The 15544-nt window shown below is 37.3% G+C and overlaps 1 protein-coding gene across 2 annotated transcripts in view; it reads left to right on the top strand.

Annotated features, from left to right (window-relative positions):
- Nucleotides 1–15544, top strand: part of PKP2 (plakophilin 2) — a 96489-nt gene that overhangs the window by 78882 nt on the left and 2063 nt on the right. For both annotated transcript variants that reach the window (XM_045061643.1, XM_045061644.1), the window contains exons 10-12: nt 4797–4950; nt 11994–12183; nt 15444–15531. In XM_045061643.1, the coding sequence (XP_044917578.1) occupies nt 4797–4950; nt 11994–12183; nt 15444–15531 (432 nt within the window). The remainder of the gene's footprint in view (nt 1–4796; nt 4951–11993; nt 12184–15443; nt 15532–15544) is intronic.

Here is a 15544-nt window from a genome sequence, read left to right as displayed (position 1 = left end):
TGTTTCCATGTTCCTGAGGATAGATACTACATACAGAAACACTTACACTACTTAAGTTCTGAATATGTAGTTTATTACCTAGAGCTTAAGTTCCTTCATTCATTTATTAAACAGACATTTTTTGAGTGCCTACTGTATAGCAGGCACTAGCCTAGAGCTAAGCACATAGCAGTAAATAAGATTAGATCCCTGTGTTTGGTAATAATCTAACTGGGATAAACAAAATAGGAATTTAAGGCACTAGGAGATTCCAAGTCCAAAAGGAATCGAAGCATTGGAGATAACCTCATAACTGTCCTAATTGTGTCAAGGCATTTAAAATCATACCTAATGTTAGACCAGTCCAGTTCCCTGAAAGGAGGCTTACACTGAACTGGTATTAATCCATACTCAGAATTGTTAGAGTTTAATTTGACTGGAGATTTATAGGAGAAAATCCTTGGCACCATGGGACAATGATATGTTCTTTTAAGTTAAAAGATGCTTTTTATGAAAATTTTAACTTACATATATATCTTTTCTAGTTATCACTGTTCCTAATTTTGTTATGCTTAAATTGTGTGATAAAAAAAATACTTGGTTTTATAATTTCCAAAAAGAATCATTGAATAGGAAAACATGAAAAGCAGGGCATTTAAAATAATTTCAGGAAATATCCAGTCTATTAAACTTGTGTTCATAACTGAGATAGCACTGAGTAGTTGATGGTCATGTGCAAAGAGCCTAAACTAGAATGGATACAATGTGTGTGTCAGTTATGTATCAGTAGAAATAAGTTAATTAAACATCACATAGTCAAAGTTAAAAACCATTGAAATAAGCCCTTTTCAAATTTCTAAAACACTTTAGAAGTTTTTAATTTCATATCTGTTAGGAAAAAACAAAACATATCCCCTACCCTCACACCTTACTAGAAAACAAGTTCCAACAGCAATGAGATTTAAATGTTAAAGACAAAACTATAAAGCTTGTGAAAGGATATTTTCATGATAGGGGAAGATTATTTAAAAGTGGATGCAAGGGGCGCCTGGGTGGCTCAGTCGGTTAAGCGGCCGACTTTGGCTCAGGTCACGATCTCGCGGTCTGTGAGTTCGAGCCCCGCGTCGGGCTGTGCTGACAGCTTAGAGCCCGGAGCCTGTTTCAGATTCTGTGTCTCCCTCTCTCTGACCCTCCCCCGTTCATGCTCTGTCTCTCTCTCAAAAATAAACATTAAAAAAAAAATTTAAAAAAACCCATCTTGTTTAAAAAAAAAAAAAAAAAAGATAAAAGTGGATGCAAAAAGTACTACTATAAAGTATGTGTTTTATAAATTGACTACATTAAAATTAATAACTTATGGTGCTATGCTATCCAAAGACATTGTTAAGACAGTAAAGAGTCAAACCACAAAGTAGAAAAAGATTTTTGCAATGTGTGTAAGTAACAAAGGTTGGTATGTAGAAAATATGACAACTCATCACGGCGCCTGGAGGCTCAGTCAGTTAAGCATCCGACCTCGGTTCAGGTCATGATCTCACAGTTCATTAGTTCGAGCCCCATGTTGGACTCTGTGCTGACAGCTTGAAGCCTGGAGCCTGCTTGAGATTCTGTCTCTCTGCCCCTCCCCTAGTCGCTCTCTGTCTGTCTGTCTCTCTCTCTCTCTCTTAAATATAAAAAATAAAACATAAAAAAATTTTTTTTAAAAACTCATCAAATTAACAATCAAAAGGTAATCCAAAGAAAACTGGCAAGAGACTTGAACAGGTGCTTCACAAAATGGCCAATAAACATTTGAAAAGGTATTTAAAACCTCCTTAGTAATCAGGACAATATGAACTAGAAGTGCTTTTTGCAAATAGTTGACTAACAGTCATTCTCACATATTCCCTAGAGCTGGAATACAAAAATCTCTTGGGTAAATCTGTCTGTTTGCTTTCCTTTTTGAGCAAATTCTAAAGACCACCTCACTTCACTTTCTCATTTGCCTCCACGAATCAGAATTAATAAGACTAATATTTAGCTATTCTTTCCCCTGATTGATTAAACATCATTTGAGAATCCAAACTTCATCTAGACTTGCATGTTTCCAATTATCATTTTTATATACTAACATCAAAGCGCTTTATTATATATAAGAATATATCATTAGGTGGTATAGTATGATATACATACAAAACAAGATTTTAATTTTAAAAGCATCTTATGTCTCAAGAGAAAATAAAAATTTTGAGAAATATCTTGTGATGTTTTAATCTATCTTGATCTCCTGAGATGATAGTAAATCTTTAGGAAAACTTGATAACATATTATTCATATAGTTCAGTTCAATAAATATTTACATAGGACCTCTCATGTTCTAGGCACTGTACAAGGCACCGAAAGGAAAAAAAAGAGTTGGATAAGATCCATTTCTTCCTTTAAAGGAGCTTCTAGCAGGAGAGATAGCAGTTTAGTATAGTTGTAACCTAGAGAATTAGGGAGTAATGATAAGGAAAGAGGAAAATGGATACCAGGCCAGACGAAGACATCTGAAGACCATTCTGGAAACAATGGAGAGTCATTACAGAGTTTAAACCTGAGACGGAACATAATCAGATTAAATTTCAGAAGAGTCATTCTGGTGTGAGGCTTTGAATCCCCAACTGGCATTTAAAAAACAGAAAGTTGACTTGCAACATTTGGTTCCTAGTGGAGATTGGAGACCATAACTTCGCAGAAGTACCAGTCCGCAAATGCACTATTTACTCTAGCAGTATTTGGTGGCGAAGTATAAAATCAGTTTTGCAATTATACTGGGTAGGTAGAAAATAAGCTGGAATGATAAGAGAATTAAGGGTATTGAAAGATAGTTTGTGATGTGTTGGTTCATGTACAACTAGTCTAAATAAGAAAGAAAGTTAAAACGGAAGAGTATTGGCAACTTGAGGTGTGGGGAGTAAAGGTTGAGATAAGGGCACTGGAGTTCTTGATGAGGCTGAAGAAGAAATATAGTAGGAGTGAGGGACAGAGAGCAAAGTGAACAGGAAATTGTGTTCAGAGTATAACAGTTTATGTTTTCAGAGTCAAGATATTTTGGGATGAAATAGGTTCTGTATGACCATGGAAGTGAATGACTGATGTGTGGAAGAGATGACAGTCAGTGACATTTAGCAAGTCTAGGAACAAAGGCATAATTAATGTGGTCATCTATAGTGAATGTGGAGTGGAGAAGGCTCTGAGCCAGGCTCCGAAGCCTCCAGTGGATGTTGGGAAAGCAACGGTAGGCCTTGAGATGACAAAGAAAATGCTATGGGAGTGATAGAGCTGGATGACCATGACTCAGAAGACGGAGCTACTGTGTGTGGGGGAAGACATCTAGACGGGCCATTGGGAAGACAGAGGTATGCTAACCTACCTCTGTGCCCAAGTCACAGGAGTGGTACAGAATAAATAGCCTCCTCTGGATGGCTACAGAGGAAGGATTCTTCTCAGAGTGGAGCAAATAGTTTAATGGAGTGCTCTACAAGTTAGTGTGACAGACTTGTTTACAATAAAACATTCTAAAATAGTGATTGTTAAACTTCTTTTGAGTCTTGGACACTTTGACTATCTAATAAAAGTTATAAACCCTTTCCCTGAGAAATTTTATTATAAACACAAAAATAAGTTTTCTTTATTTTTTATTTTTAAGTAATCTCTATACCCAACATGGGGCTCAAACTCACAATCCCGAGATCAAGAGCCACATGCTCCACCAAGTGAACCAGCCAGATGCCCCAATACAAAAATAGCTTTAAGGACTTGCTCTCCTCTCCCTAAAACCTTTCTGGGATCCAATCTTCAGAACCCCTGTTCTAAAAAGTATAGTAGAGAATATAAGAGCAAATCTGCAGGAGGGAGGAGAAAATAAGCAGTATTTAGATAAGATAAACAGAGAAGATAGACACCCTGAAGAATGGTGGGAATTTCTGGCAGGTGGCCTCAAGTTAGCTTCAGATAGAAATCTATAAAGTTGTAGACACAAGCCAAGATCCCTGTATTAGAGGTTTATTGATGCCAGGAAGGTTTTGGTCAGTACTCAAACTAATTTGCCAACCTAATTCCAAATAAGATTGGTCTCTAGTGGACTTGGACCTGGACCAGCAACTTGCATACACAGCCTCTGACTGAAAGCATCGAATTAGAAATAATCTAACGAGCCATACATTCTTTTCTCTAAAGGCCCAATATCTCTTTCAGAATAAACTGGCTTTTTAGAATTGAACAAGTTTATTAAGATATGTAAAATGCCAAAACTTAAGAAAAAAGAAACAGAAAAGGTGACTAAGCCAACAAATACATCGAATATTAATCAAAGGCATCTCCCTTTAAAATTTTTCTCAGCTCAGTTGTCTTCGTGGGTAAATTCCACCAGACCCACAAAGTTGAGATTATACTTACATTACACAAATAGTTCAAGAAAATAGAAAAATGGAAAACATTATGCAACTAATTTCATGACCCTAGTGTTTGATTCTAAAACATCATCCTTATATCCTTTTCACAATGCTGAGCTGAAGATATGAATAAAGAGGAAAGCAAGGAAAAGACAGGGCCATTTTATTTACGAACAGGCAAAAATATAGTAGGTAACCAAATCCAATATTCTATTCAAAAATACCTAATAAACTGTTTTTCTCCAGTAATAAAATTGAAAACATAATAATAATTTAAAGGAAGTATCTTCAGGCTGATTTCATCACAGCTTTAGTTTTAACAGTCTCTAGTAATCTACAGAAATTTAAAATTAGTGTGAAGTCAAATGCAGTGATATTGATAAGATATGTCTCACGCAACAGATGCCAACATCAGTAGCTCAGACAGTTGTCCAGAAGGAAAATGGCCTGCAGCACACCCGGAAGATGCTGCATGTTGGTGATCCAAGTGTGAAAAAGACAGCGGTCTCCCTACTGAGGAATTTGTCTCGGAATCTCTCTCTGCAGAATGAAATTGGTGAGTCAGCAAACGTGTCTTGATGTAGTGAATACATATCGAAAATATAAATTCAGGGGCACCTGGGTGGCTCAGTTGGTTAAGCATTCGACTCTTGATTTCGGTCATGATCTCATGGTTTGCAAGATCAAGCTCCATGTCAGGCTCTGCACTGACGGCACAGAGCCTGCTTCGAATTCTCTCTCTCCCTCTCTATCTGCCCCTTCCCTCCCTCCCCTCTCTCTGAAAATGGGTAAATAAACTTAAAAAAAAAGAAAAGAAAATATAGGGGTATCTGGGTGGCTCAGTCAGCTAAGCATCTGACTTCAGCTCAGGTCATGATCTCGTGGTCCATGAGTTCAAGCCCTGCATTGGGCTCTGTGCTGATAATTCAGAGTCTGGAGCCTGCTTTGGATTCTGTGTCCCCCTCTTTCTCTGCCCCTCTACCACTTATGCTCTGTCTCTCTCTCTCTCTCTCTCTCTCTCTCTCAAAAATAAATAAACATTAAATTTAAAAAAAATACAAATGCAACAAAACATTGTCTGTATCACATTTTTTTTTTTTTTTTTGCAATGATGAACTGAAAATGTGACTAAGGAGCAAAATATGATAAAATAGACCTGGCCTTTGCACCCAGGCATCAAGGGTCCACTTTCTCCCAGGGTCTCAAATAGGATTTTTCTTCATATCCAGCATTTTGTTTTGTTTTGTTTTGTTTTTGTTTTAATTACTATAGAAGGGAAACTTAGACCTAATTATAATTAACAAGGTAAGTACATATTTGATGTTTTTGTGCCTTCAGTTGTATCATTGTGGATAGTCTTTTTAACCTATGCACCTGGCTTTCGGGATGCTCTCTGGGTGGCCTATTTAAGCACTGCTCTTCTCAAACATTGAAAGTGTACACAGAGTGGTGTTCACTTTAGAAGCTTGGTCCTTGGGGCGCCTGGGTGACTCAGTCAGTTGAGTGTCCGACTCTTAATTTCGGCTCAGGTCATGATCCCGCGGTCGTGGGATTGAGCCCTGCATCGGGTTTCACTCTAAGCATGGAGCCTGCTTGGGATTCTCTCTCTCTCTCTGCCCATTTCCCCTGTTCACTCTCTCTCTCTAAAAAAAAAAAAGAACAAGAAGAACAGACTTGGTCCTTGTTGCACTAGAAAAAAAATGAATGAACAGATCACACACAAAAAAAGACAAAAAGGAGGAGTATACTGAATAATGGATTCAGCATAGATGGTTTTTAAATGAATACAGTGAAACATTTGCTTTATTTTTGAGAGTCTTTATTATTGACAAAGGTGATAACTATTTACACCATCAAATAATGTTTTCATTTGTTTTATACATAGAAATGCCGATAAATACTTGTGAGTCAAGTCAAAAACTATAAAATGAGACAATAGGAAAATAATGCCAAAAATCAGTCATGCTTCTAATGCTCCATAAATTAGTCATTTCTGACAACTTGAAAACTAGTTTTTCACAAAATTCCACTAAATTTATAAACAAATGCTCGTTTGTTTTGGTGGACACACACACACACACACACACACACACACACAGCACCAGAGATACTGAAGTCTGATTATGTCTTAATAATGTCATTTCCAAAGCCAACCAGCAGCACAACATTGGAGAGGTAGTTTCATACAATGGTTTCGTGCCCATAATAAATATAGAGAGAGCCTGGAAATTTTTCAGTGAATATGAAAGAAACCTTGCCGTAGGCACTCTGAAAATTATGAAAGTGTTCTCCTCATTGTCCTTTGTGGACTTTTGTGTTGCACTTTAATCAGGTATATTATCTTTGACTTTTTTTTTTCTTTCCCTAAAGGAAATGTTGACTCCATCTTTAAAACAGTGCCAATGGAAATAACTGTGCTCCACACATTATGCATGTGCCTTCGGGGCAAAAATGCTGTTGGTCTCAGGTTCAACCATCCTGTAACTGTTGGGAAGACACAAATACAGCCCCATACTTTATTTTTTTATAAATAAGCATTGTATTTAATTCTTCAATGGAGCGGGAAATGACCTTGGCAGAATCAAGGTTTTTTTGTATTTCACTACACTTAATGTTTATCTATTTTCTTTGTTTACCTACTTTGAGTGACTTATGGCCTTCATACATTGCATCTTAAATTTTGTTGACAAGCTTGGGTAATTACAATATTCATACTTTTTTTTTTCCGTTAACAATTAATGGCTTAGCAATGTGACTTCTCATTCCATATTTGTCACTTTTAACCAGAAGCTAGGTAAGTGGAAAATCATTGTTCTGGATGGTGTTATTAAATAATAACAACATCAATTAAAAAAAGATACGTGTTCATTTAAAAAATTCAAGAAATTAAGAAAAGCATAATAAATGAAGCAAAAAATACTTCCTCTTACCACTTGGAAAATAACCATTGGTAACATTAGGTGAATATTATTCCTGAGATCTCTCTATACCTATCTACCTATGATAAAAGTTTAGACAAAGAGAGAACTAAAAAAATCATGCTATTAAAATTGGATCATACATCTAGTGGTTAACTAAAAATTATTAGAGTTAATTTTAACAAAATAAAAGCAAACTGAATGATACAGAATAACTTCAAATACATTTTTCATTACATTTCAGGCATGTTTTAGAGATTGTGATAATGTGTGCTCAAGTTTGTCTCAGTCCTGATCTCTAACTCTTGGCCAAATCTAGAAGAATGTCTTAATTGCATGTGTAGCAATCTTAGTCTCCTCAATCACCAATAGTTCATCTTGTTGTAACATTCATGTCATGTGTGTGCAACGTGTGTCAGTAGCCCGTAAAAAGATAAAACAGAAAGAAACAAAGGAAAGAAGAAAGAGGAGTCAAAGAAGAAGGGGAAGAGGGAGGAAAGTTTCTATTCCAATATCTATATTTATTCCAGTTTGTCATTTTAGTGGTCCTGTTAATTCAAGTGCCATGTAACCTGTAGGTGATGCCTACTGAGCATCATAGGGAGGACCAGTGTTTTGTTAAATAGGTCTGGCCTTCTCCTTCATTATGGAATAGATCCAAAGGATTATTATGTTACAGTCACATCAGAGTTTATGGTGACCTGCCTGATCCAAATCCTCTTACTAATGTAGTAGTTTGCACTAAAAGTTAGTTTTGGGGCGCCTGGGTGGCTTAGTCAGTTAAGTGTCCGACTTGAGCTCAGGTCATGATCTCACGGCTCGTGAGTTCGAGCCCCACATCAGGCTCTATACTAACAGCTCAGAGCCAGGAGCCTGCTTCAGATTCTGTGTCTCCCTCCCTCTCTGCCCCTTTCCCACTCATACTCTGTCTCTTTCTCTCAAAAATAAATAAACATTGAAAAAAATTGTTTTAAGTTGTTCAGTTTGTTTTATGCAGCCTGTAACTGTGATGAGGCTTTTATCTGTAAAATTCTGATGAGATTATCTGTTATTTTTTTGGCAATTTTTAAATGTTAATTCCAGTGTAGTTGCCATACAGTGTTCTATTGGTTTCAGGTGTACAATATAGTGATTCAACAATTCCATACCTTACTCAGTGCTCATTAAGATAAGTGTGCTTTTAATATCCCTTTACCTATTTCACCCATCTCCTCACCCATCTCCCCTCTTGTGACCATCAGTTTCTTCTCTATAGTTAAGCATCTGTTTTTTTGTTTTGTCTCTCTTTTTTTCCTTTATTTGGTTTGTTTCTTAAATACTACATAGGAGTGAAATCATATGGTATTTGTCTTTCCTTGACTGAATTATTTTACTTATTAGCATTATAGTCTCTAGCTCCACCCCTGTTGTGACAGATGGCAATATTTCATTCCTTTTTATGGTGAATAATATTTCATATAACACACCCACACCCCGCATCTTCTTTATCCATTCATCTATCAGTGGACACTTGGGCTACTTCTATAATTTGGCTATTGTAAATAATGCTGCAATAAACATAGGAGTGCGTAAATCCCTTTGAATTAGTGTTTTTGTATTCTATGGGAAAATACCCAGTACTGCGATTACTGGGTGGTAGGGTAGTTCTATTTTTAATTTTTTGAGGAACCTCCATAGTGTCTTCCACTGTAGCTGCACCAATGTGCATTCCCGCCAATAGCACACGAGGGTTCCCCTTTCTTCACATCCTCATCAACACTTGTTGTTTCTTAAGTTTTTTATTTTAGCCATTCTGACAGGTAAGAGGTAGTTTTTCATTGTAGTTTTGATTTGTATTTCCCTGATGATAAGCAGTGGTAAGCATCTTTTTATGTGTCTGTTAGCCATCTGTATGTCTTCTTTGAAGAAATGTCAATTGATGTCTTATGCCCATTTTTTTAAATTGGATTATTTGTTTTTTGGAGGTGAGTTGTATAAGTTCTTTATATATTTTGCATACTAACTCTTTATCAGATATATCATTTGCAAATATCTCCTCCCATTCCAAAGTTGTCTTTAGTTTTGCTGGTTGTTTTCTTTGCAGTTCAGAAGCTTTTTCTTTTGATATAGTCCCAGTAGTTTATTTTTGCTTATGTTTCCCTTGCCTCAGGAGACAGATCTAGAAAAATGTTGCTATGGCCAATGTCAGAGAAATTACTGCCTGTGCTTTCTTCTAGGACTTTTATGGTTTCAGGTCTCACACTGAAGTCCTTAATCAATTTTGAATTTATTTTTGTGTATGGTGTAAGAAAGTGGTCTGGTTTCATTCTTTTGCATGTTGCTGTCCAGTTTTCCCAGCACCATTTGTTGAAGAGTCTGTTATTTTCCCATTGGGTATTCTTGCCTCCTTTGTCGAAGATTAATTGAATATAATTTTGTGGGTTTCTTTGTAGCCTCATGCTTTCGTAAGATGATCCACTGATAAACCTCCCCTCATTTTAATTACACTTAAATTCACTTAATTCCATGATGTCCATCTAAATTCAGTGGAAAGAAAATTCACATTCTCAAGGCCTTTAATTCTGTGATTTAACATATTAAAAGGAGGAAGCCTTCTGATAATAATTTGTTTCTATTGGGAGATTACTACTTGCAGGGTGCTGTGATCAATTAACACATTAACTCATTTAATCCCTCACAACAACCCTGTGAAGTAGATACTATTATTATCCCATTTTATAGATTAGGACAATGCAGCATTGAGAGGTTAAGCAGCTTGCCCAAACCACACAGCCATTGGGTGGCAGAGGCAAGACTGAAAAGGAAGAAGTGTGGCTTCAGAGACTGAGCTCTGAGCTCTAAACACTGTGCTGTGATGCTTTAATAACCGTGGAAAACAGAGTTCACGTCTTTGAGCAGAACGTGTGTCTTTCCTGTCAATCAGGTCCACATATTATCAAAGGATGACAATTGTTCAGTTCCTTTTTTGCACACCTCTCTGTTCTAGGCATAGTGATTCATGCTGGAGATACAGAGATGAATTTGATAATTGTTCTCAGGAGCCCATAGCCCCACTTGGAATTCAGACAGGCACATAACTAATTACAATCCAGTATTCTAGAGAAGTGCGCAGTTCAGGGTGCCACATAAACTCAGATGAAAAACAACAAAATTGGGGCACCTGGGTGGCTCAGTTGATTAAGCGTGTGACTTTGGCTCATGTCATTGTCTCACAGTTGGTGAGTTTGAGCCCCGTGTCGGGCTCTGTACTGACAGCTCAGAGCCTGGAACCTGCCTCAGATTCTGTGTCTCCCTCTCTCTCTGCCCCTCCCCTGCTCATACTCTGTCTCTCTCAAAAATAAACATTTAAAAAAATTTTTTTTTATTTTTTATTATTTTTTTTAATTTTTTTTTCAACTTTTATTTATTTTTGGGACAGAGAGAGACAGAGCATGAATGGGGGAGGGGCAGAGAGAGAGGGAGACACAGAATCGGAAACAGGCTCCAGGCTCTGAGCCATCAGCCCAGAGCCCGACACGGGGCTCGAACTCACAGACCGCGAGATCGTGACCTGGCTGAAGTCGGACACTTAACCGACTGCGCCACCCAGGCGCCCCAAAAAAAATTTTTTAAAGAAAATTAAGCAGAAGTTTTCATTATACAACCATGATAAACACAACACTGTATTCAAGAGTTGTGAGGAGAAATAGAAGCAGGAGAAATAGATAGCCAGGAACTTACATACAGAGTGAAAAAATAAAATAGTTTTTTTCTCCTTTTTATTTAAAAAAAAAATTTTTTTTTAACGTTTATTTTTGAGACAGAGACAGAGCATGAACAGGGGGAGGGTCAGAGAGAGAGGGAGACACAGAATCGGAAGCAGGCTCCAGGCTCTGAGCCATCAGCCCAGAGCCCGCCGCAGGGCTCAAACTCACAGACCGTGAGATCGTGACCTGAGCCGAAGTCGGATGCTTAATCGACTGAGCCACCCAGGCGCCCCTCTCCTTTTTAAATATTAGTATTATTTGTACATTGATGAAACTAAGCAGTACAGATAATTTTTTTAAAAATTTTCGGTCACCGTCAATATTGTTGTAGAAGAACAAGTCCTATTCATATGTTAGTGTATTTCTTCTCAGGTTTCTTTTGCATATTTTCTTTTCTAATGTTTATATTATGGATTATTTAAGTATATTAATTTTTCATAAAGAATATTAACAAATATTTTCTTGCGTTACATGTTTCATAAATATTTGGGGGGGTGTATAATATTCTTTGCAGCTTAGTTTTTGATAGTATCCTATCACTGAGTTACTTGGGCATTTTATCATTTGTCACTTATAGATAATACTATAATAAAAATCTCTGCATAAAGCTTCTTCTATTTTTAAAGTGATATCTTTAGGATGAATTTCCAGAAGTGGAATTACTAAATTAAAGGATGTGAAAGTTTTTTAAATTCTTGATGTTTCTGTCAAATTGTCATTGTCATTTCTATCAAAAGATTTCCAGTGTACTGAGCACTGAGTATCCTCTTTTTAAGAATCTTTTTAAAAATTGAATAATAGAGAGATTACATCTTTCCATATATTTCTTAACCAGTTGTGTTTCTTTTTAAAATATTCTTTACCCAAATATCTTGGGATGTTCGGATTTAGAGACAACCTTTTTAATCAAGTATTCTTCTTCTTTCATTTTATAGCCAAAGAAACTCTACCTGATTTGGTTTCCATAATTCCTGACACAGTCCCGAGTACTGACCTTCTCATTGAGACTACAGCCTCTGCCTGCTACACATTGAACAATATAATCCAAAATAGTTACCAGAATGCACGGGACCTTCTAAACACTGGGGGCCTGCAGAAAATCATGACTATCAGCTCAGGCGATGTGTAAGTCCTGTAGTATCTGCCTGTTGGCTCTCTTCCCTTTCCTCACTACCACTCCCAACACCCATCTGTAAATCTAGCTGTGAATGTGCAATCATTGAGGACCATGGGTAACGTGGCCAAAGAACGAGATTGTAACGCTGGGCCAAATCATTTGGTTCAATCCTTAGTAATCAAGCAAGTGAAAGACTGAATTCTCCAAGCCCAATAGTTGCCCATTATCTTCTAAAGTATCCAGCTAGAGGCACCTGGGTGGTTCAGTTGGTTAAGCATCCGACTTCTGCTCAGGTCATGGTCTCACAGTTAGTGAGTTTGAGCCCTGTCCATTCTTTGTCTCCCTCTCTCTCTCTGCCCCCCCACCCCTGCTCATGCTTGCTCTCACGCTCTCTCTCAATCTCTCTCTCAAAAATGAAATTAAAAATTAAAAAATTAGGGGCACCTGGGTGGCTCAGTCGGTTAAGCATCTGACTTTGGCTCATGATCTCCTGGTTCATGCACTTGAGCCATGTCAGGCCCTGTGCTGACAGCTCAGAGCCTGGAGCCTGCTCTGGATTCTGTGTGTCCTTCTCTCTCTGCCCCTCCCCAGCTCGCGTTCGTTCTCTCTCTCCCTCCCTCTCCCTCCCTCCCTCCCTCCCTCCCTCCCTCCCTCTCTCTCTCTCTCTCTCTCTCTCTCTCTCAAAAATAAGTAAACATTAAAAAAAAACCTTAAAAATAAAAATAATTTAAAAATTTTTTAAATGAAGTATCAAGCTAGTCAAATGCCATATCTTCTCTGGGTAGCACATTCCAGCCTTTTATTGACCTAACAAATTCATTTATTTCCCAGAGCCATAACTATGATTTAAGAATAGGAGAATATAGGCAATGTGGAAGTCCTGTGGACAGGGATTGCCCTTTTCCTCACTTAAATCTGGAGCCAGTATCACCCCAGTGGCTTAAAAGAAGCAGTAATAACACAAGAAGTAGGAGGCAACATAATCAAATTCTTGCTTTCTTGGTTTTCTCTATCACATCTCTTCCACGTCTTATTCCCTTTAGAGAATAGAAGTTCTAATGCATATAAGTCATTCCACATCGCTGTTTCTGTGTCTTTAAATTTTCCCCATTAAAAAAAAAGTGAGGAAGAGAATGAAAAACCTTGTATAACAAAATCATTATTATTAGTTAATTTAGAGACATGGTATCCAAAGAGGGCATGAAGATTATTATATTTTTCTCTTTATACAATTCTGAACTGTTTGACTTGTTAAATACAAGTTACTTTTATAAATAACCAAGCAAGAGAAGAAATGTTACAGCCCAATTATAATGAGTTGCAAAGCAAACAGACTTTACCTATGGTAGACAAATGTGTGCTTGGCCACACAGGGGCAAGCCTAGGGGTCTGTGGTATTCTGGAGTACTTGTGCTCTGCAGCCCCACTCTGGCAAGCCTCATAGGGAAGGAAGACCATATTCAGAGTCATAGGATAAAACGGAGCACTGGTTAGAATGTGAGTTCCCCGAGTCAGAATATCTACCTGTCTCCAGCGCCTGGCAGAGAGCAGTTACTTAATTTGTGGGAAGATTGAATGATTACTGTGTAAAACAGAAATGACTATTCCGAGTAGTCATCCATGCTCCTAAGCAAATCTCAGTAAGACCTATGATTTTGAGTATTCAGACATAAGCACATGAGAACTTTTGGAAACTTCTTATAGCTTAACTACAAATGGGGATGTCTGACTCTGTTACTTACTTTTTGCCTTGAGTGTCCGTCCATTTGTGAACCAGTCCTCATATGCCCTGTCTCCAAAAAAAAAAAAAAAAAAAAAAAAAAAAAATCAACAAGGAGCTTCTACCAGATGTGCCTGCTTTTCCGTCCTTGTGAGAGTGTTGGGTAACTGACCTGTAATTTAAGGGCTAGACTGGAAATAAGTTGCCATATATAGCATTTTTTTTTCAAATAAATAATTTCAAAATGCCAAACAACCAATTGATAAACTATGAATATAAAACATTTGCAATTCAAGAACACTTTACAATTTTAGATATCAAAGACCCATAGTCTTCATGGCTTTATGGGTACTTCAGTATTAGCAAGTGAGTCCAAGAACTCCATGAAGTACTAAAAGAATCTGTGAGGTGCTGATTTGGCTTCCCCTTCATACAAGTCTGGTATGAAAGAGAAAGGCTCTTAGCCAAAGAATGTCCCCAAGATGTGCTTCTCCATACAGTACTGCATTTTTAGTTCATGGTTGCCTGTTTACAAACGCCCATGATATGAAAAATTAAATCTTTGTTTCTTTGGGGGCCCCTGGGTGACTCAGTTGGTTAAGCGTCCAACGATTTCAGCTCAGGTCATGATCTCACGGTTTGTGAGTTCAAGTCCCACATTGGGCTCTGCACTGACAGTGTGGAGCCTGCTTGAGATTCTCACTCTCCCTCTCTTCCTCTCCCTGCTCACGCACTCTGTATCTCAAAATAAATAAACATTAGAAAAAAAGCTTTCTTTGTTAGAAGACAAAATTTGGCTGAATGCGATTTGAGGTGATGGAAAAGAGAGAGCTCTAAGAAAGCAGAGAACCTTAGCCAGAAATAGGAAGTTCAGTACAAATTTAAAAGTGAAACATCAAAAACTAATAAGTACAGTGTTCATTTCTGTGGTGACTTGGCTATATAAGAGGAGTGCATTTTCCATTTGCTCTATACAAGAACAAAGAAATTTTGAAACTATTTTAAATGTTTCAAGAATTTATTAACTTGAAAATATCACTCCTAATTCATAGAGTAGTGTAGGAGGTATATATGTTTTTCAGTCCTGCTTTTCTGCATTTGTATTCTATAAATATATGTTATAAACATACAAATATATTTCTATTCTACAAATAGTATATGTATAATATTTAATATAAACATATTTGTGTTTAATGTAATATAAAATAAATGGAAATAGTGTATACAAATATACAAATTTTATTGTGTAAGTTAATTCAAGGATTTATGGAATCTAAGGACATATTCCTTATAAATATTAGGAATATGCTCTATAAACTGATAGCCCTGTGCTAGTGGTTTTAAAAGATGAAAAAAAGTGGTTTTTTTAACCTAGTGTGGCCCCTGGCCTTCAAAGCTCACCATCCAATTCTCTTGTCATGGTGAGTGACCTGACTTAATGGATGGCCACCAAGCAACAGCAGTTAAAGATTTATGGAATGTCTGAGGCAGCATCCAGAAGCCTGACACACTCTCACTGATCTCAGAATGCTTTCTTCCTTTTTTCAGTTATGCCTCCAACAAGGCGAGTAAAGCTGCTTCTGTTCTCCTCTATTCTCTGTGGACACACACGGAGCTCCATAATGCCTACAAGAAGGTAAGTACACTAG

Source organism: Felis catus, chromosome B4, assembly GCF_018350175.1.
Source record: "Felis catus isolate Fca126 chromosome B4, F.catus_Fca126_mat1.0, whole genome shotgun sequence".
NCBI classification, from domain to species: Eukaryota; Metazoa; Chordata; class Mammalia; order Carnivora; family Felidae; genus Felis; species Felis catus.
The sequence above is the reverse complement of the archived record's forward strand: the minus strand, read 5'-3'. Positions and strand labels throughout refer to the sequence as shown.